This window comes from Syngnathus acus, chromosome 4 (genome assembly GCF_901709675.1).
Source record: "Syngnathus acus chromosome 4, fSynAcu1.2, whole genome shotgun sequence".
In the NCBI taxonomy this organism is placed as follows: Eukaryota; Metazoa; Chordata; class Actinopteri; order Syngnathiformes; family Syngnathidae; genus Syngnathus; species Syngnathus acus.
In genome coordinates this window covers 5,351,556-5,373,297 of record NC_051090.1, presented here as the reverse complement: position 1 = coordinate 5,373,297, position 21,742 = coordinate 5,351,556, and the positions used below count along the sequence as shown (strand labels likewise).

The following is a 21,742-nucleotide window of genomic DNA, read 5'->3' as shown; positions in this document are numbered from 1 at the left end:
TTCACAAACTAAACATAAAAAATTATATCATTAATAATTGTCCAAATCCTTAGCATTTTCATCAAAATTAGGCATCTGCTCTTTGGAAAAACATTTATGGCCATTTTACATGTTATGAACTACATTCTGATTCATTCTATAATCATAATTTGTTTTCTGCACAGTTATCGTGAAATAATGTCGTTTTTGAATATAAAGATGGAAAACGGTTTCCCCCTAATTTATCGATTAATCGGCAAAATAATCGACAGATTAATTGATTACTATATTGTTAGTTACAGCTCTAAATCATAGAACTGGAAATTTCAAACTTCCCAGTAAATTATGAGCAGTCCAATTAAATGTAACTGATATACACAAATATTTCACCACGCAGTTGCCAAGGTGTATTTATGATTCACAACACCTAGTACTAGTAATCATCCCAGCAATAAATACAACTCCACCAGGTGACAGTATTGCTCTGCAAACACCTTGCAGTTCCGTTTCCATTGGGCATATGATAGGCAGCCTGAAATGAGTACTTTTACTTGATTTTGCATTGAGGTTTATCCTAAACATGGATCTAATAACGGGTTTTATGCCCAAACGGGTTCTAGATGACATGGAACTCACTACAACACCTTCCTGTTCCTTCACCATTAACATCTCCATCAATGAGGTGAGTGGTTCTAATTAGGATCTGAATTATATTTTTAAGTGGTTGGATAACGTATGGTAGTACAATTGTTATTTAAAAGATGGTACCATTCACAAAGGCTTTCTGAAGGCCGAGTACAAAAAAATTCAAATTGTTTCGATATTGGAACAAATTGGAGGTCAACCAGTTCAACTGTACTCTTTAACTCTTTAATCCCTGTGGGAAAAAGAAAAAAAAAAAAAAATCAACAACTGTGGCTTGGCGGCCAGCCGTCTTTTTAGCATCGGCGTGGTTGGAAACATCCCAAAGCTCAACTCAAGTGTGACTCAGCAGTAAAGCAAAAGTGAATTCATCTCATTCACATCCTGTATACTTTCTGACCCCCGGCAGTCGCCCTCCCTCTTGTCATGCATCCATAAAGCATTCTTAAACACTTTAGCGCTCTTTTGTGTCGCGCTAGGCTGGAGGTTAACACAAGCGCTACTTGACAGAGGGAGAAAGGGCCAGGAGGGCAATGGGGGGAGTTCCTGCGAGGGAAATGAGGTCCTGGCAGTACATCTTTTCTCAGCGGAGGCAGCGGCTCAGAGCACAGCGGTGGGTGTCTGCCGCTGAGCCCTAGGTGAGGATAGGGAGGTGTTTGTTGCCACGGTTCACGAGCGCCCCCCCACCCCTCCCCACCACCACCACCAGCCTCCACTACCTCTTTGACAGCCTCGTTTGATGTGGTCGGCCCCTGTCGGCGGCTGGCTCTTTGCGCTGGTGTGACAGTCATTGCCGGGTGAGTGACTGTCAATGCTCGGGCCGACAAAAGAGAAGACAAGCATTCATGGGGCCTGATAATGGCCGAGCCGGGACAAGGCTGCCATTCTCGTATACTTTGATCATGTGGATTCTTGTGCACACCTTTGTAGGGGCTCCTTATTTGTTTAACAGATGCAGAGAGGGTTTTCTTTGGAACGACTTCACCTGGCCACAGTAACACGGAGACCCGTATTGGGGGGGGTGCTCGAGTTGCATCGTCCGCTTACATGGAGTTACTGACCTTTGCCATGTGGACAAAACAACCCATTGGGTCTTCACTTACATATAGAAGAGCCGGCACATTTCCGTTTTTGCCGTTTACACAAAAAATCAATTTCACATACCCAATAAAGTATATTTTGCTGACTCCCCTGCCATGTCCCTTTATGTTATTTCCCCACAATAATTTAACTGCATCAGAAGTCCAGCCTCCAAGAAGCACATTAAGGATTTTTTACATTCCGTCTAAACTTTCAAACAAACCGCAATTATGAAACATTACTCATCACATTACATTACTTAACGTCGGGTAAAGTCCATTACAACCAGACTGAAGGAATCTTTACTGGACTGTTGTGACTCACATTCCACTTAACGGAGTTCCCAACACACTTTAATAAGTGAAATGACTTTGCTTGAGGTCGTGTCAATTTTGTGTAGACAAGTGCGTCTTAATTGAGGCAGAATAACTTGTCACTCGCAGGGAAGTCATGGCAGGTCAGCCATTAGGCTCATCGACATTTTAGCGGTTATTGTCGTCATTGTCGGGATGTTGAAATATTTATTATTACATACAGTGGAACTAGAGTTTGATCAAGTGAAATCTTGCAACATGCTAGGTCAAGGGTAAGCGGCTAAAACGCAAACACGGCAGTAAAGCAAGCGACCTAGCAGGCAGACAAAACAATTAATAAAAGGGCGCTGGTACTGAGGGATTGTCGGGGCAAGGCAGGGTGGGGTGGGGAGGTGGGTTCGGATTTCAGCCCCTTTTGACTACTTTGATGCTACAAAACAGGCCTCATTATAGAGATATTATCTCCATTCATACACTTGCAGAGGCGCTTGGATCCCTGCTGGGAAAAGATTAGGTTCCACCACTTGAGAGCATCCTACTCGGGTGAGTGGGTGGCACTCGGGATTGGACAGACCTGCATGGAAATTCCATGTTGTTGGGAGAAAATATTTTTGGCATAAGACCTGATTCAACTTTGTCCACTCGTGTTTTTGAGCGTCGTTTTTAGATTGTGTGTGTATTTGTGTGCATCCCAGCAAAATTATTTGATGACAATATTTTTTTCTCTCCAAAAGGTCAAAAAGGGCAGTTGCATCAAAAATGATCATAATTTGATTATTTTATGAAGATATAATGAAATAATGCTGGTATCGGCACCGATACCGACATCAGTACTACAATAAACATAAATTAATAAAGTTCTTCATAAATTAACAATAAACATAAAGCCAAAGAAAAAATTCAAGAGGATCTTAAGAATGTCTTTATAATCATTGTAACTAACAAATAAAAGTAAAAGAATGAATAAGATTCTTGATCGTGAACTTTTTTCCTGTCTGACTTTTCCGCACGCAACTTCAAGCGGTTTGCGGTGAAGACGTGATCACATTTCACCTTTTTTGCCATTGATTTGAGCTTCATGACTCTGTGTCTCTCGATTAAACCAAAGTAAGAAACAAAAGGCGGCTAATGGCTTCGGAGATCTTATGACCGACAACGGGGTTCCATTGGGAGCATAAGCCACGAGCTTCTGATGAGTCAGCAATTTGCTACAAGAAGTGAACTGAGCATTACGATCGTTGACTTTTGATATACAATGTTAAGTTTTCAGTTCCTCTAATTCTCTCACACATGGCACAGAGGCTGTAAGGTTCGTAACCTCAAGGAGCTTTTGGCAGACCCGTCATTTTCTCATCGTTTTATTTTTATGACGTCTTAAATGGAGGCTAGGCAGACAACACGTCTGAGGGGGGTGAGGTGTGTGTTGTTGTAAAGGAGTGTGTGGGGGGGTTAACATGCAAAGGAGTGTGTAGTGACTGTCAACCATTTTTTTTCCCGAAAAGTGCGGCCCCGCAACCCACTTCCAGCAGTACTGGTGGACTTTGGCCTCAGGGTGCTGCTCAAAGGAGCCCTTTAGAAGGAGCTAATTAGCAGCACTAACTGAGAAACCTCACGAGAGCATCTTTCAACTTTGCATCCCCACCAAGGGGTTAATTGCTTGTTTTCACCTCACTTGACAAACTAAAGGCCAGCGGCATTGAGGCTATTAAAGCCACATTTCCACAAGCGCACTTAGTCACATTTTGGAATTGTGTGTTGTGCTCTTGGCAAATATTTCTTTTTTTTTGTTCGAGTCTTTGAATGTTCTAAGGGAAACTGCAAGTTTGTTTTCCCCACTTTTCAGTTACATGCGAGGTGTGACAATAAAGAAATCAGGACTCAATGCCAACGTCTCGCCACGTTGAGTTTAATTTTAAGTTTTTTTTGGGCTAAATTAAAGTCCTTCCTCTACCAATACAGCGTCAGACATTTTGAATGTCTGTCCACAAAGCTCAGTTTCTAAGGACAAACCTGCTCGCATATAGACCCAAAGCCAAAATGTAGATTCTCTCAAACCCAAACATTTTTTTTTCCTCACCACAAGACCGATTGAAACTTTTCTCATTTGCAAGAAATGGTTATGAATGAGTTTGCAGATCCCGCCTCCTCTGCTCTCTCCTTACAATCGCCCCCCCAGAACCCCACCCCGTCCTTCCTCGGATGCCGCTAGCCCTGCCCAGGATCAAATAAAATGCACGGCGAGTCAGCCGGCGCTCCCACTGAGCAGAGCGTCAGGCCGTCGACGGGCTTACTGCTTCACTGCCCCGCGCGAGCGAGTGAGCTGACACACACTCGCCGGCTGCCGCTCACTCTGACACATGCAGACGGGCTCGCTCCCTCCCTCCCTCTCTTGGCAACACAAACACACACTCACACACAGTCAGTCATCAACCCTCATTCAACTCCTTCCCAGCCACGGGTCAGCAGCTCAGACAGGCAACTTGTTCCCGCCCAGCTGGAAAGAGCAGACCATCGCAAGGTGCACACATACACACACGCACGCACGCAGACACACATACAGAGATATACATGTATATATAAACACAAACACACAAGCATCATCCTTCAGGACTTTCAACGGGAAGGCAACCTTCACGGCGAGGAGGAGAGCGGAGCGAGTGGAACTTTCATCAAATGAAGAGATGTGAAAGGAACAAGATGACAACCGTCGGAGGAACTTTGACAAGCTTGTTGCAGTAGGAAGCTTTTTTTGATCCACATCTAAGGGGCGGGGGGTCCCCTGTGAGCGGCTGCCCTCTCTCCTCAGGACTCTCGCACTGGGACGTCTCCCAGCCATCAGCATGCCTACAGCTTGCACCGGGGGAGTGTGACCCACCATGTGCAGATGGACGCCATCCGTCGCTCACCTCCATCCGCCTGAACCCTCCGATGCCACGGCCAGGCGACGGCCTCCCCCGCAACCCGGCGCGGCCTCCTTCTGCCTGGCCTTGCTGCTGGCCACCACGGCCGCCGCCTCGGGGGCCTGCACTCCCGGGCTGGGACGCGAGCCCCTTCGGGTTCTGGCGGGCGGCGCCAACTGCTCGTGGACGTTGGAGAGGCATACGAGAAGTTACAATCACCTGGAGGGCGACGTGCGGCTACGGCGGCTTTACTCGGCCAACAAGTTCTTCCTGTGCATTGACAAGACGGGCAAGGTGGACGGCACGCGGCGGAAAAACTACGCTGACAGTAAGTCGCTGACGCAGCGTTCTTCGAGGGCGCCGTGCATCTTGTGACGTTTGATTTTTATTGTTGGACTTTCTTATCTCTTTTATTGCTGCTCGTAGGGATCTCCCGCATCTCAGCTTCTTGTGTTGTGTTTAGCGTAAAGAAGACGCAGGTTGCTAGGTAAGACAAGCACGCTCCGGTGTGGATTTAAGATCCTCATGGGGACACCCGGTGCTGCATTTATTTTCTTTGAGGAAAGACATTAGAATGGAAAAACAAAAAGGGTCACCGGGGAGGAACTTATCAAAACTGTGATGAAAGCGCATCTATTGCGAGCGGCTGGTATCCATGGAAACACGCACTATTTTGATGCTGAGGAAAGTGGCCCGAATCTGGCTTTGCGTGCATCCGCATAGATTTCATTCTCAATTTTGGGGCTTTTTAAATTATGCTTGTTGTCGTAAATATTATTAGCTTATGTCCTACATTTTTGGTCCTCTTATCAAAACCTCGCTAAGACTTTTTAGCGTAGATAAAACTTGCTACGCATGCGGTTGGCAGGACACCTGAGAAGTGCAGCGGCCGCACCTCATTGTGTCCTTCAATGGATGTCTTTCAGACATTTGACCAGGTCAGAGGAGCTGACTCATGAGCTGCCCTTGCTCCATGTCCGTCACTCTCAGAGTCCCGCTGCAATGCTGGGACTGTCATATTTATGTATTTGTTAATGGCGCTTTTTGAACACGACCGGGTGAGTCAGAGTTTTTCCACACGGCTACCGAGGTGGAGGGGAAGGAGCAGCTGTTGCGTTCAAGTCACTGGCAGGCTTGTTGCCACTGTTCCAAGTTGTGAGTGACATTTGCTCACCTGTCCAAATGAGGCACTTGGAAATGTCTTTTCGCACCTACACAAACTTGTTTGAAAGTCAAGGTGAGGTGACTTACATTGGGAAGCTGTCTGCACTCACTCAAGCGTTTATCGCTGCCAGGTACGACAAGAAACTATTTCAGTTGCAGCGGTCGAGCATGCAGAGCAGATACCTTATCGGCATCATTGTAGTATTTGAGGAAAAAGTTCATTTATTTAGTTATTGTAATGTCACGCATTTGCTGCACGACTTGTTAAATGGCATCATTTAAGGAGCGGAATTATTAAGTTAAAATCACCGGCAAGCTTATTCATGGACATCCATTTTTAAATCACTACTCTTTATTAAATAAAACGATGCGTACTGTTGGACAATATTTTTTTTTACATATTATTACGACTATTCAAATTCTTTGGAAATCCCCCCTAAATTCTTCAGAAAATGCTAATATGCAGTAAATAGGTAAATATATTTACTGTGAAAAATAGGTGATAATGAAACTGAAGCCTCCAAAAAAATGATATTTTTCAAACTAACTACACAAATCTGCAGGTGCAGCCCTGCAAGTATTTATTAAAAAGAACAACAGCACAATCTTTCAAATATTGTTGCCTCCCATTCCCCCAGTGCGTATTTGACAAATATGCAGATTAACGCCAGCCATCAGCTGTCTTTGTAAATATATAAATGTTCATCAATATATTCATATTCGCTTTATGTCACGTCCCCGTTCACTCATCCTCTCATTTCCTTTGATTGGAGCCTTGCGCCAAAGGCCCGGCGGTCTTGTCAAAAGCTTAACTCGAACATGCGGTCGCATCTCGTAATACCACACAAAGCTGCTTATTTAGCTACAAATGGGCGCCGAAGCTTTCAATCAGGCTTAAAGCCTATTGACCCACACGATTTCTTGATACTGATACGGTAGCGCGGCTGAAAATTGGAGTGGTACTTCGTACATATTTAATGACCGCAGCGGTGAATCGGATACCAAACGAACTCGGATCCTCCGCTTCCGCAACAGCTGCTTTAAAAGTCGACCCGTCCTCTAGCGCCGGTACGGGTTCCTGTCGGCCTCACCTCCACGCCACTCAGTTTTTCCAGCACCTTCTCAGGCGTAAAAACATTTTGAATTAGTCAACAAGCGATGTGCTAATTGAGGGCTGGAAAATATTGTATCAATCCCAGCGGAACAGTGGCATGGAACAGCTGAGGGAAGAGGCCACAGGGAGGAAAAGTGGCATTTGATGAGGGAGTAAAATGAGTTGGACAGAAGAGATTGAAAATAACAACACAAAACCAACAGTGGGTGTTCTAGAGTTACAGATTGTGATGAAAGAGCCTTCAACTTCAGATTGATGCTTTTTTTTTTTTTTCTGAAAGCCTCGTCAGAACGAGGGCGGTCTGTCAGCATATCGCTTACCTCTTCAAAGTGCTCGGAGAAAGACGTTGCTGCACATGCGCAAACGTACACAAACATACACTCAAATGCACACAAAGAGCAAAGCTTTGGGTTTCCGCATTTTGACGGTTATCAATGCGAGATGTGAGCTAACTTATCTGGTATTTCTAAATAATTGTTAATTCTCAATCAATTATTATTTATTATTATCATTTAATCGTTGATAATTGCATCTAAAAAAATTTAAGCCCAACAAATGGATAGCTGAGTCTCGGCTTATTATTGCCACGGTGACCTACTTTTCTGATTTTGCTATTGCCGGACCATCTTGTTAGCTATGTTAGCTACACAAGCAACGGGCAGAACATGCAAACTCCACACAGAAAGATCGTAGCCTGGTTTTCGAACTCCCGAACCGTGAGGTGAATGTGCTAGCCACACATCCACCGCGACCTCAAGAGTCAACGATAGCGCGAAATATACCAAAACAGCCACACCAGCTAAGGAAACAAAGTATCATGTGATCGCTAAAGTTGCTAAAAATAACTCCTTCCTTGATGTGTTTTTCTTTTGGACACGCGCGTATGTTGAAGTACAACATGCTTGAGAGGGGAAAACACGCAGCCAGTGTTTACAAGAGGCAGGTCGGCATCATATCCTGTCCCGGGTCAGAGACTGTTAATGAGACAGCTGCAAAGCCCTGCCTAGCAACGGCTTTCGAATGACAAATCGTAAAGAGGAAAAGTAGCTCCGTGTACAGGATTATTTCACGGTATGCTATACGTAAAGAATTGATTAAAACTCATGAGCAGTAAGGTTTGCCGTACCAGCTCAGTTCTGACCCAACGTCCGAGCGACTCGCGTTGTGTTTACTAACTTTCTCTCCGCAAGCAGCATCTCTCGGGTTTTCTGAGTTCACGTTTGAGTTGGATGGCGCCCAGAGTATGAGAACAGGTGGGGGAGCAAGTGAAGTACTAGGGGAATCTTCCACCCTGATGAAATATGTTGTGGAAATGAGTCAAACTTGTTTTAGACGTTCACTAAACACTTTTGCCCAGAACCTCACGAACCAATCACAAGGCGGATGAGAAGAGGACATTTAGCGGGAATCCATCCCATGCCAGGTGCACAAACCATGACATGACCGATGGCACTGAGATGATCCTGTCAGTCATAAAATGGAACATATTATGGTAATTTTTTAATTACTTGTGTACACGTATTTTGGTTAGTCACACTCAGTTTCTCCAGCCATTACTTGGCGTAAATTCCGAACGAACCATTTCATAACATCCTGTATGCGGGAATCTCCAACTTGTTCGACAGTCTCTCCCTCACAATGTCTGAGACTCCGGAGGTATAGAAACGTTAGCATATTCCTACGACTACGTATCGTTTAATTTGTGACATAAACTCGGGACTTGGAAGTAATTTGGTCAGACGGGAACGCGTGATCGGATCAACGGACTTTGGTATTTTGCATCAGTATAATATGCATGTTAATGAGGGCAGGGGCGTACTCTGCTCGGCATTGAGGTGGAAATGAAAAGCTAAGGGGAGTGCTGGAGCTTTTCCAGTGGCTCGTTAGGCACGATGTAAGCTTTTCTCCGGGGGTGTCCCCAATGAGAGTTGATATTCTAAAATGGTGGGGAAAGCTATAAATCAATCATATCGCCATTCAGTCCGATTGGACTGTGACCTTTGCTTGCGAGAGGCAGATGATTATTGACCCTTTACAAGCTGTTTTCAGCTGAGCATCCCTGCTTTCTGCCACTAGGGCGCCATATCGTCAATGGAGCAATTAGTAGCTAACAACTAGTCTGGCTCTGGCTCCTCTGCTGGATTTATGGATTTACTGGGTTCATCGTTGGGTTTATAGTGTCTGACTTTGGCTCCGGCACCCAATTCCTTCATCGTGTGGGTGTGAAGGTGACACAAAAGAAACGCAACTTCACACTTGAGACTTTGAAGCGCTTGATTAAAACAACACTGATATTCTCAGAGTTTAGAAATCTTAGAAATCCCATGAAAGAAAGACATCTTTGAATATTCTTTCTGAGAAAACTAAGAAACTTCCTCCCCTATTGATTGGGGATTAGACGCTTTTTGTAACAAGCTAGCATTAACAAGCTAGCATTAATCACACAGAGCAACACAGTCAGTGTACATCACATTGTGAGTTACTTTGTGAAGCTTTCTCACAAACAAACTTCAATGATAGTCTGGATTATTCCAGATTATTCCATATCCTTTGGATATGTCGCTACGGCTAACTACTTGACTGAATAGCTTTAAATATGCGAGCTAGCCTGACACTGGAGAGGAATGCAAGGCACCTGTTGCCCTAAAGACAGACATACCCTCTTAACCCAGTGTCTTGTTTGATTTGGTCCACACAGGAAGCAATAAGAGTTGGTAAGGCGTTCTTATGTGTGATGTTCCTGTTGCTGTTTCTTTTCTATTATTATCACAGGTGCACAAGGGAGTTCCATAAAGTCCCAATAGACTTTAAACGTATAAACATAAATAGAGCTGGCAGAACATGCAGGACAAATATTGACTGGCTGTCAGGCAATCAGGCTATAAAAATATAGACTTTACTGCGCATAAAGTGCAATCGGTGTGAAATGGGTGAAATCATTCACACCTCAGGTGAATCAAAGCAACGTCATCACCGTAAAGGATATTGTTTTGGGCCACCTAGCTCAACACGCTAACCACAAATACAAAGCAGCAAACTTTGAACATGCAGCTAATTGCGAAAGGTAGTTCCATGTTTTTACGATTGGCGGTTTTTATACATGAGCCTGCAGCTGCGCTACCAGATTTGTGTGACCCCCCCCACACCCCCACACCCCCACACCCCCACAATTGAGCGTGATTTTCTGTACTAGCATCAAATCTACCATTCACTGAACCTCCAGCCGTCTGTGTTCGAGTGTGAGGCGGATCGAGTGAGTCATCAAGATATCGAATGCAAATGTGATGCGCACGATCGAACATGCGACCTGCTTTTTATCTCCACTTTTTGCCAACTCTCTTTGAAGGTGTGTGCACTTGGAATGCATGTGGCCAGTGTTTAGACTCGTGTCATTGCGGGAGCATGAAGTGCACCCTAAACTGAAAAAAGATGTGTGCTTCCTTTCCCAAATGACTAATTTGAACCAGACTGTAACCCTCTATCCGTGTGTGTGTGTGTGTAGTTGTGAGCGGGTGTTTTTCCCATTTTGGAGGGGACATGCTCCTCATTAGGAGACACGCTTGTGTAGCACTAAGTGTTGCGCTGGGACAGTCAGCCATCTTTGTTCTAATGACTTGCAGTCATGTTGCCGATTCTGCAGCTCATTTTTTGTAAGGTGACACCAACTTCCCTCGAGACAGACACACACACACACACGCACGCACGCACGCACGCACAGACACACACGGGCCAGACCCTTCATTAGGCACCTCGGCTAATGTAAAAAAATCCCACAAAATGAAGACTTTTTTAAACATCTCGATTAAGCCATTATGAACCCCAACACTACTTTTTAAATTAAAATGTAAAATGAAGTAAAATGGAATTGTAATCTTGTTTTGGTCGGTACTTTTGGACCCATCTCCTGTCGTCTACATTACCTGTCCTCTCCTGCCGTAGCAGGTGGGATGGGGGCGTGGGGGGGGGGGGGGGGGGGGTCAAGGCTGTCTGGCCAGTGGAGCAGGTGACAGTTGTGACAGAGTCCCGACCTCTGTCACCTCCCTGTGTGCCCATCTCATTTGAATAATGTAAATGAGGGCCAGGCAAAGGCCACGGAGTGTATTCCGTGTCAGGTGCTGTGCTCACTCATTGGAACTCGCCTGTGCAACACGCTTGAAGGTGGCAGTGATGTAAAGGGGCAGGAAGGGGAAAAAAATCATTCTTGTGCTGACATTGAATACAAACATAAATATTTATTTTCCCCCGTGAATAGAAGGGGTCCAGCATTGTGGAATTTTGTTATGCGCAGGTGCCTTCCCGCCTTCTGGTGTCAGCACCATTTATATAGACCAGCGCTGCAGAACAAAGATGGAAAAGTGCAGGCGGCTTAGAAAAAGGGGCTGCTGACATACGGTAAAGTGACTGTAATTTACTCCGGGATGAAGATTGCGGGAGAATCCGATGAACGCCAGGGCTCGGAATGCGTAAACAAGCCCTTTTGTTTTTGTCTGATTACCTTCCCGCGTCTTTCCGAGTCTGTGCTGGACTGCCAACGAAAAGCAGCCGCAGATGCAGCAGCGGCATGCCAGCTTTCTGCAATTTAGCGGCATGCGGGGGGGGGGGGGGGGGGGGGGGGGGTGACCTCAGACTAATGTGGATTCCACCGTGCCGGCCGCTATTCCCAGGGCAGCAAAGTGCAGGAAACTGCAGAAGCCGCGTGAGTCACAAAGCTCTCAGCGGGCAGATCTGCTCGTAACTGTCCGCGAAGCCTTTGATAGGCGGCCGCTGGCTTGTTGTGGATGTGATGCATGATTTGGAGGCACTTTGCTCCCCCCACCCCTCCCTGATTAAAGAAAAAGCCTCTTTGGTTGGGAAGATTGGTACCACACAGGCGCACGCTGTTGGCCTTCGTTAACCTTTTTCACCCCCGCTATCAATCATGGCAGCCAGCTTCTCCCTAAGGTTGCCCCCCCATCCCCTAAATATGCTTGTAAAATTAGAGTTTGATCATCAGAGGGGCTTCCCATGGGTTCCTTAAAAGTACTGATTGATGTGCCGTTAAGCACAATCACATCTTGTGAGGGTGAGGGGGGGTCTACAACAGCACGGACAGGACGTGTGCACTCATTACTGCTTGATGAGGGGGGTAAATACCAGCACAGACTTTCAACCTTTACATCAAGGGGCATTTGAGTTTTTATACGATACCGCGGGGGACCATTTTGCTTTACATTCCAAAATTCACCAAATTTTGCAGGTGAGTTTGTTCATGTTTATTTAATCGGGCCAGTGTGAACGAAGTTGGGTTTGAAATTGGACAGTGATTTTTAAATTAGAGCGGCAAATTGCGGATATTGTTAAATCCAGCTTCTTCTATTTTTTTTGTTAATCTTTGGCAGCTGGCTAAAGTAAAGCAATCTATGCCTACATTACATCTTGGCTGGATTACTATAATGCAATTTATTTCGGAGTCAGACGGTCCTCGCTCAAACTCCAGTTGGTCCAAAATGCTTCTGTTGGCCTTCTAACTGGAGCTCATAGGAGGGAGCACAGAACACATTTCGTTTTGCATTTCCCCAAAAATTATACCATTTGAGATCCGGGCATGCCTCTGCAAAACCCGATGAAGCTTCTTCAGATGAGAAACGAAACATCTCCGAAGACAAACAAAGCAGGTCCTGTTCTGATCGATTCAATTTCCCAAAGACAACGTAAAGGTGCAAAGTCCCATTGCTGTTTTTAGAATTGTGTACTGCACTGACTCAAATGCTCGCAGGCCATATATGGCCCAGAGGCCAAAGATTGACCACCCGTGCTCTAAAGGTTGTCTCCGTTATTTCAGTGCAATCACATACAGAGACAACCCCCCCCCCACACACACACACTTCCAGCCTACTCAGACCTCTCCAGATGTGGATTGCGGAGTACTGGGTCAGTCTGTCTGACTGGGGGTAAATCAGACGCAATAATCTGTTCTGTGAGGGGACTAGCAAGGGGGTTGGCGGGGGGGTAATTGGTCACATTTGACCCACGGCCCTGTGGACTGTGGGAACGCAGGCCTTATCTACAGCGGTAATTGGCTAATGAAACACTTCCGCAGCTCCTCCACTAGATTGTCATCCACCGGTTGGGATAGGGTGTGTGTGTGTGTGGCCGATGCATGTGTGTGTGTGAGATGCTAAAGAAAATGACAGGATACGGAACTCCCCGTGGCCATCTCGAGCATTTTTATCAACAACATCAGTCTCTTAATGATACATTGACAGCACACGTGTGGTTGCCATTACGGCTTACATCGAAGTCCGGATCACGGATGGTTCAATGTAACTCCAATCAGAGCGTTGACATATGGTAAGGTTGTTTGTGCACTTGCATTTGACCTCAGCTACTCTGAATACAGATGGTAGAACTACCTGAAAATGCTGGTGGGATTTTTTTCCGCCATCAATCCAATTTTTCCCCCTGTTTGTTATTTAGTTCACACAAAGTTGCTAATGTTACGAAACTTGAAAATGTTTATTACTCGCTTGATGAATAATTTTTAAAAAAAGGCAAAAATTACTTGGGTGGATCAATTGAGGAATTAAACCATTTAGGTTTCGTAAAAATAATTATAAAAAAATATTTATTTTGAATGGTTGGGGTATTAGATTAAGATCACTGACAATTTCTTTCTAATCCGGTTTTTGAGCGGGTGTCCACTAAGTGTCATTCTAGTGTTTTTTACAGTAGATTTTCTTTAGTTTTTCATGCCCACATCTATCAGAGGACAAGAAAAAAAAAAAAAGGCTTGGGCAGAGGGAGGTGTGTGTGTATGTTGGGGGGCTACTATAAGAAGAAAAAAAAGGCTAAAGTTACAGTGGTGAGACAATGTCTCGGCGGTCCCATCAAGTGAGCCATTCATGGATGCGGGCCGAGCAGTTTGCGAAGCCGGGCAGAGCCTCCGATGAAGTGGGGCCCAGGGTGGCCTTGTCTTTTTGTCCCGAGCTGACCCCTTGCTCTCCTACGTGGCCTCTGGGCCCCTCACCTGGCCTGTCCCAGCACTCTGGTAACAGGATACCTGTAATTTGCTCTAATGGCCTTTGAAAGAACCTGGCCGGGGCTAATCCCGGGAGTCTTTCTCCCGAGCAACCCCGTTTGAAAAAGATTGGGGGGGAGTCGAGGGGGCGGGGTAACACGGGGCTCTGAAGAGTCCTGAAAGAGGAGGACGGGGCTTGTGGATTGTATGTGTGGGAGAATGTCACCTCTTTCGGACGGCGCTACGGCCAACAAGGAGACGGGAGTCGGCTTTCAGCAGATCCCAACCGTGTGTTGCGTTCACAGACCCGAAAGAGAACATCAGCACCTGCCACCGCTGCGTCTAATTGACACGAAATCATTTCCAGGGGCCTTGCACTAAAAAAACAATTTTTTTTTGTACTGCACATCCTCAAGGGAAAAAATGACATTGTCGGAATGACCGCACGCAGTGTGTACCGTGTGATTTCCTTGGTGACAGCGTGTTTGCGTCTGCGAAAGCTCAAGTGCCCAAGAAGAAAAGAAGCAAAAATGAGGTGGACAAATAATCCTGCTTCTCGTTTCCTCTGCGAATTTGATTTGATTAAAGCGAGCGTGAGCACATAGCTGATGGACCCCTAACTGTCCAGGATTTCCGAATCCGGTTACTTCCAGACAGTTTGAGCTCCGTTTGAAGCAGAGGCGGGGAACAGCAGTTGGTCTACCACAAGGATTGATTTGGCCCGACATGCAAAAAAAAAAACTTCTAGCAATTGGATTGATGGAAAAAAAATAATAATGATAAAATAAAATAAAAACAATTATCCGTCTATATGCATTGCAAGTCTCCTTTCACCAGTGGGTCAATTAGTTTGTCTAAACGAGCAACGTTGGTTTCAGGTTCTCGGGGCAGAAGTATGCAAGATCTATATGGTTTGTCTCACAGCTGTTGCTAGGGAATTAATAAATCATACCGACGCCTCGTTGGAGTCAATAGGTGTGAAGCGTGTTTGGAGGGAGGGAGGAAGAGGAAGGAGTGAAGAGAAAGAAGGATGTGAATGTGCTGGCAGATGGGAGACAGGTACAGTATGAAGTGAGGGATGGAGGGAGGGAGGGAAGTCTAGACTGGCAGCTGCTGTGTAACAAAGAGTCGGTTACGCGGGCGCACACACTCGTTGTATTGCACGACACACAGTCACAGTGAGAGCATCGTTGTGGCGCAGTTCACCTCATTAGAAAGGAACCATTGCGGCGGTATTTCATCTTATCAGGTGTTCAATCTTGATTTGATAACGGCTTGTTTCCTCCAGCTTTTGCATTTTGTTACAAAAGACAAATAACATCTTTTTTTTTTTTCCATGTGTATATTTATATGGCTTTTCTAAAATGGATGAATACAAATGAATAAGGTTTTCAAGTCATGAAACAAGAGCCTGGATTTTCATTTTGACAAGTGTGCCGCTTGAAAAGTGACTATTTAGCCTCAGCACACAAGTTTCCTGTAAAAGGACAGTTTATCGCCAAGATCGGATTTCACGTGGCTGACCGATGACATCAGCAGCCGCCCAACTATCGCATGCCACGCAGTGGACATATTAGACTTCCAGAGCATTCGACCTGTCAGCTAGCAATCAATATGAAGAGATGGAGCAAAATAAATTATTCTTGGGCATTTTGATAGCATCATCAAAGCAAACTAACTTACATAACAATTATGACAAAACTTGTTAGAACAAATTCCCGAAGAGTCCACCGATCAACAGTTCCCGTCCCGCGCCACCTCGGCGCATGTTCCCATAGCGATCTCTCAAGGTGTTTAAAGCAATACGGAGCCATACCGCCTTTGTGTGCGTCGATACACACAGGCGGCCCGTTTCACCCACTACCAGAACCTCAGAGGGGGTCACGGCTGATCAAAGGTGCTGGTCACAGCCATTAGGCCCGGCGGCCCGGACCAGACATGAAAAGCTGCTATTTTGTAAAGGAGGGCAGAAGGGAAAGGGGGAAGAAAAAAAACCAACAGGGCCCTCTCCGTTTAAAAAGCAAGCAAACTGTGAAATAATTGAAAAGGTGTGTCAATCAAGCACAGGCGCACAGCGGGAACTACGAGATTCCCAGGCTCGGCTCTGGTCGAGCACTGAGCCATAGAGGGCTGCTCAAGGGGGCAACCCGAGAAATTAAAGAGCCGGCGAGGGAACAAAAAGAAAAGTAGGAGGAAAAATGTGTGTGGCTATTTTCTGCCATTCTTCCACACTTTGTGCGCTCTATTCAAAACCTAGCTTAATAAGATCTTGTTTTTACCTCTCAGGTGAGTAACAAAGACCCCCCCCCCCCTTTTTACCCACCGGCCCATCTTAAAAGCAGCACCTTCACCGTGCACCCCCCCATCTCTGACCCCCCCCGCCCAGCATGAGCTGGACAAAAGGAAAAGAACCCCATGAGAGTTTCTTTCGCTTTGCTTTCTGCCTTTTTTTCCCCCTTCCTTTCCAAGGTCAGAAAAGGCTTAAATGATCTGACGATGGGCTAACGTCCAAAAAATGGGGGATGGAAGGAAAAGAAAGAGTATTAAATTAAAAAAAAAAAAGACTTAAAAATCCCCATAGAAAGGGGAAAGAAATGGCGAGTCCACAGTTGACTGGACATGTATAGCGCGGGATTTGCTTGTAATGGCAGCTTGAGCTTATTGACAGTCCCAGCCAAAACATGTCAAAGGTTAAGAGATCTCCCCAATTGCAAGTGGGAAGCCAAAAGCACTTTTTTTCATGAGCTCAATGGGGCCATCAGTTGATACTTGCATAGCAGAACACACTGAAGAAGGGCCCTTCACTCTCCAATGCCACTAAAGAGCAAACAGCTAATTGGACTCCAGTGTTTCTTCCTTTTGATATCATTTAAAAGACTTGCGTTTGTGCCGCTAGCTTGTGGACTCTTGGGAAGAAAAATGCCATAAGCCGTAAACCGTAACCTCGAGGACACTTCTCTCTTACTCATACACTTCAATTAGCTACTAAACATGTTCTTAGAGTTATAATTACCCTCATACCACACTTAAAAAAAGGATTAATAGAAGAATAGGGACCACAAAGACAAAATAAAAGAACATAATAGCCTGATTTGGATTCACATCTGTAGGCTGTCCAGAAAAAAACGACGACGATAAAAAATGAATTGAATTAGCGAAGTTTGGACTCGGCTGCTAGGCCTCGGTTGCTAGCGTTTGTTTCCTGCCACTGATATGAATCTATGAAAGCTAGCAGCAATTAGGGATGAGTCAAGTCGTTAGCATTCAGATAACTTTTAACTTGTGAGCTAGTGTTGTAGCATTATTTCGCAATTATCTACCAAATCTTTTTTTTTTTTTTTGGTGGAGGGTGACCCACCTTTTTTTTCCCCCCAAATATAAGTTTCGGCCGTAACTCGGTTGCTGTAATAAATTACAGACTCTAAGGAAAGGTTGGCAGTTCTGTAGTTGACAGATTTTTGTTTTTTAGGTGAACCAGACAGTAAAATGGAACATGAAAGTACTTCACTTCGATCTACTCACTAAAACACGACATATTCTTTGTGAGATTTTGACTCGTGGTCAAGCTGTTTAACGTAAAAAAGGACAAAATATAGATTATGACAAACATGATTCTCTCCTGTGTGTGGGGCGTCCAAGCGGCAATTACTGCTGGAAGCATTTTCAGGCACCAGTGCTTTTCATTGGCCTGGACTAATCCCCCGTAAATCCTTGCAGCGCTCCAATCGGCCGGTCGGGCCTCGGCTAATTGCTTACGAGTCGCTCGCGCGCTCCAGGTGCCACCAGAGCACACTCTGTGTTTGTAAACACGGCTCGTAAAGGGAGAAAAAAAGAGGAATCCTGCCATCAAAGTGTTAAGTGAGAGGATCAGAGGAAGCGGAGGAATGATGGAATGACGGGGGTGCAGCTGGATGCCTACCTGGACGGACTAATGGGGCATTCCCTGGTCCTATGCAGCTGGAGCTAGTCGAGACCAAAGACACTCAACAGGAACTGCATGTGTTTGTTTACTTTGACTTTTTGCTTTGGACTCTTTGTAGTCGGTGGTGTCTGCGGGATGATCTCACCCGGCAGACATGACACGCTCAAAATGGGACATCGTGATGGGAGAAGCAGAGTCTTGTAATATTATTTTTTCTGCCTGACATTGTTTCCAGACTTAAAATACAGAGTTTTAGGTCATCATAACACGAACATCGTAGCTAGGGCCTGAATGATTATCAGCTGATTTAATTTTGTATTTTTTTTTAAAAACAGCAAGAATTGATGGATTTTCTTTCTGACTGTTATTCATATCATTATTTTTTAAGCATTAAGGGAGGAAAATATATATTTAAAATATATAATTTAATTAGTAATCAGCCAATTAAACAATTATCAGAATTTTACTCTGCCAAATCTGAAAATATTATTATTATTATTATCAACAGTGCCACTTTTTTTTAGGGGGGGGCTGACTTTTATGACGTAAAAGTTTTTTTTCCATTGTCGGTCCAACATAATTTCATCTTGCTTGTTATTTGTTTCTCCCTTTTTTACGTGTGGAAGCTATGATGGTGGGTGAACCGCCACATCCGGATGCTTTTGCAAATAAAGCCGTGAGAAAATATCATCAAAAGAGTCATCTTTTCCTGAAGTACTTCGTTCTCATTCAGAATAAAGCCCTGAAACCCTCAACATTTGTGACAATGGTCACACGGCTTAATTTTTCTATTTTATTTTTTTTGCATGCAGACAAAAGCCAGATCAAGCGTGAGCCACATGGGACTCGTTTGCAAGCCGGTGCCCAGAGGAAACAATTAGCCTGCAAACTTGCCAGCTTATTCTCAGCGTTAGCAGGAGCACTCATGAGGCTAAAGCAGACGCAGCGTTTTTTTTTTTTTTTGTCCGTCTGTAAACAACTGTGGGCATCAGCCCCCTTCCCCAAACAATTCCACAAGTTCCGCAATATGATCTAATTCAACGTGTGTTGTATGAATGCTTTGTGTCTGTGTGCTTTCTCTCTTGTATTGGCCACAGAGCATCTGGCATCCCATTGATTGGGGCGGCTTTTGATGAGGATCACACACACACACACACACAAAAAAAAAAGCTAACTGGTTCACTCTTTTATTTTCCAGGTCTGATGGAAATCCGATCTGTCAGTGTGGGAGTTGTTGCCATCAAGTCTGTCAGCACCGGGCTGTACTTAGCCATGTCCAAGAAGGGCACGCTCTTCGGATCGGTGAGTTTACAACCAGCCAACCGTTGGAGGAGGAGGTCAATCTCGGAAGATTTGTCTGAACTGTCTCAACTAGGTTATAGATTCACTGAACTAGTTAGGAATTTACAATCTAGTGAAAGAGCTGTTAGTGGTCACGATCAAGAGAGGTCTTACATTTGATCAAAGTAGCCTTAAAACAAGTTTTTTTTATATCCAAAATGAGCACCTTAAATCCTTAAAAATGAAACTTAAGCTTTAAATCCACCATTCAAAGGTCTTAAAAGGTCACAGACTCAATAAAGTACAATGTTGTTTGGAAAGCTTTTCTTAAGTCGTAAACAAATTTGTACTCAGCCTGGACTGACTATTTTGCATTGTGAAAAAAAAGAAGCATATTTGAGCGGAGGTCACAATTTGGACCAGCGGCTCCCTTGTTAGCTTCACCATGAGGTCAAAGTGTTCCTGTCCATCACGACTGTAACACCTGCGGCTTGTTTTACTGTCAAAATACACGGCAGACACAAGAAAGCCGAGCAATGACAAAGAGCCACCTGGCTCCTTTAAAAGTCTTTGCGTGCCATCCCTCTATTTTCTTTTTTTTTTGTGAGTGTGGTCTGTGTGCTGTACATCAAGCTTTTAAATGTATTCCCGCCTCTTTGTTTAAGATCAGACCTGAGGTGTGCGGTCTGCCTCCGCAAAAAAACAGACACGCAATCAGTCAGCGAGTGAGTGATAAGGATCACCTTCGACCTGCTACAAAGTGAAGCCTCAATAACATACCGCCGCACTAGTGGCATCCGCGCGTTATCAACAGAGTACCTCAAATAGAGGGGAAGGTAGTATTATCTGTGTGTTGGATTATCTGATAAACAGCGCTAAGTACCCATGAAAGCGCGGCTATGCTTTGCTTGCATTGCCTTCGCACATCTGTTCATCTTCACGCAAAACTGACACACCATCACGTCGGGTCAACACTTAAAATTCACCCAAATACAAAACAATCTCACCAAGCTTTCCTACTATAAGTATCGAGCTGGGCGGAATGCTACAAGTTCTCTACTGTAATGGCAAGCAATTTATTGTGAGCTTTAGAACGAAAAAAAAAAAAAATCTGTGGACCTAGTATGGAGCCTTGTGGAACACCAGTGGCAAGTCATGGCAAACAATGACATTTGTGTGGTATGATTGAAAAATCTACAATGTTGTCAAGCTTGCTACTAATTTGCTAAATAGACGTTAGCATCAAGCTACAAGAGGAGTTGTCCATGGTTATCTGCTCTACAGCGGTGCTCACGACCTTTCTCGTCCTTTCCAGGTCAAGTACAACCCAAGCTGCAAGTTCAAAGAGCGCATCGAGGAGAACGGCTACAACACCTACGCCTCGCTACGCTGGAAGCACGGTGGCAGGCAGATGTTCGTCTCGCTGAACGGGCGGGGGAAGCCGCGGCGAGGCCACAAGGCCAGGCGAAGACACCCGTCCACTCACTTCCTCCCCATGCTGCCCTCCTAGCTCGCCTGACATCGGATACGACAAAGCGGACGTCTTCATTCCCCATCCATGTGTCACATATATGTACATTTGATCAGATTTGTAATGTTTATTTGTAGAGCTAGCTTGTGCTTTTAAGTTATTTTCCCCATGTTGAAAAAGACTTTGACAGTAGAGTGGTACTTTCCTCAGGCGTGTATGTGTTTGAGTCAACTGGATCTGTTGAACTGAAAAAAGTCAATCCACAAAGTACGTCAGACAGCAAAGATCACAAAGAAGTCTCACAGCTGCCTTGGATACTGGACTACTTAAGAGAGCACAAACCCAAGCCGTCTCGACATAGGTGGACTACTAGCCGGTTTTCGATGAGTCGTATGTTGTGTGCATGCACCCCTCAAGCATTATCACTGTGTCTCTAATGCGTGCACCCTTCACTTGGTAATCTTAAGTCAACTAACCCGTTTCCACATTGGCCTACATTACATAGAGGCTGTAGGTGCACTTGATGTGACGTAGCAGCTACAGTTCCGTTCATGCATTTTGTACACTAAATAAATGGTTCTTGCTAACATTTTTCTCAACAAGGCTAATAAAACATTTAATATATTCAAGATGGCTTTTAACGGTCTCGTTGTACAATGGTTTATCTATTTCAGCATATTGTTCAAATGGAGAATTGTACGTTGGGAGGTTCCGCTGTTTTGTGAAAAGGTGACAATAGCCTTTGTGCCTATTCACTGACAGTTAAGTGTTTGTAACATCTCCATCGGAGGCCTTGGCCATAATCCCTCCTCCTCGTCGTCATCATCATAATCATGACAAGAATCCCAGCGGGGCGGCGCTTATGATCGGCGCGGGGG

The 21,742-nt window shown here is 44.9% G+C and overlaps 1 protein-coding gene across 2 annotated transcripts; it reads left to right on the top strand.

Annotated features, from left to right (window-relative positions):
* Positions 1-4,259: 4,259 nt before the first annotated feature.
* Positions 4,260-21,493, top strand: fgf22 (fibroblast growth factor 22). 2 transcript variants are annotated; one of them, XM_037250274.1, is made up of 4 exons: positions 4,260-4,533; positions 4,624-5,243; positions 19,311-19,414; positions 20,709-21,493. In XM_037250274.1, exons 2-4 carry the CDS (start codon positions 4,892-4,894, stop codon positions 20,901-20,903), a joined length of 651 nt encoding a protein of 216 aa, XP_037106169.1. In that variant the 5' UTR covers positions 4,260-4,533; positions 4,624-4,891; the 3' UTR covers positions 20,904-21,493. The 2 variants fall into 2 exon arrangements, with proteins under 2 accessions (XP_037106169.1, XP_037106170.1); XM_037250275.1 differs by having other exon boundaries at positions 4,260-4,750; positions 4,822-5,243.
* The last annotated feature ends 249 nt before the right edge of the window (positions 21,494-21,742 follow it).

What these genes read in the sequence shown, in the direction of transcription:
- fgf22 (XM_037250274.1), top strand. Translation starts at nt 4,892, where the DNA reads ATGTGCAGATGGACGCCATCCGTCGCTCACCTCCATCCGCCTGAACCC. An exon ending in GCGGAAAAACTACGCTGACA is followed by an intron (nt 5,244 to 19,310) that starts GTAAGTCGCTGA and finishes TTTATTTTCCAG; the next exon opens with GTCTGATGGAAATCCGATCT. An exon ending in AGGGCACGCTCTTCGGATCG is followed by an intron (nt 19,415 to 20,708) that starts GTGAGTTTACAA and finishes CGTCCTTTCCAG; the next exon opens with GTCAAGTACAACCCAAGCTG.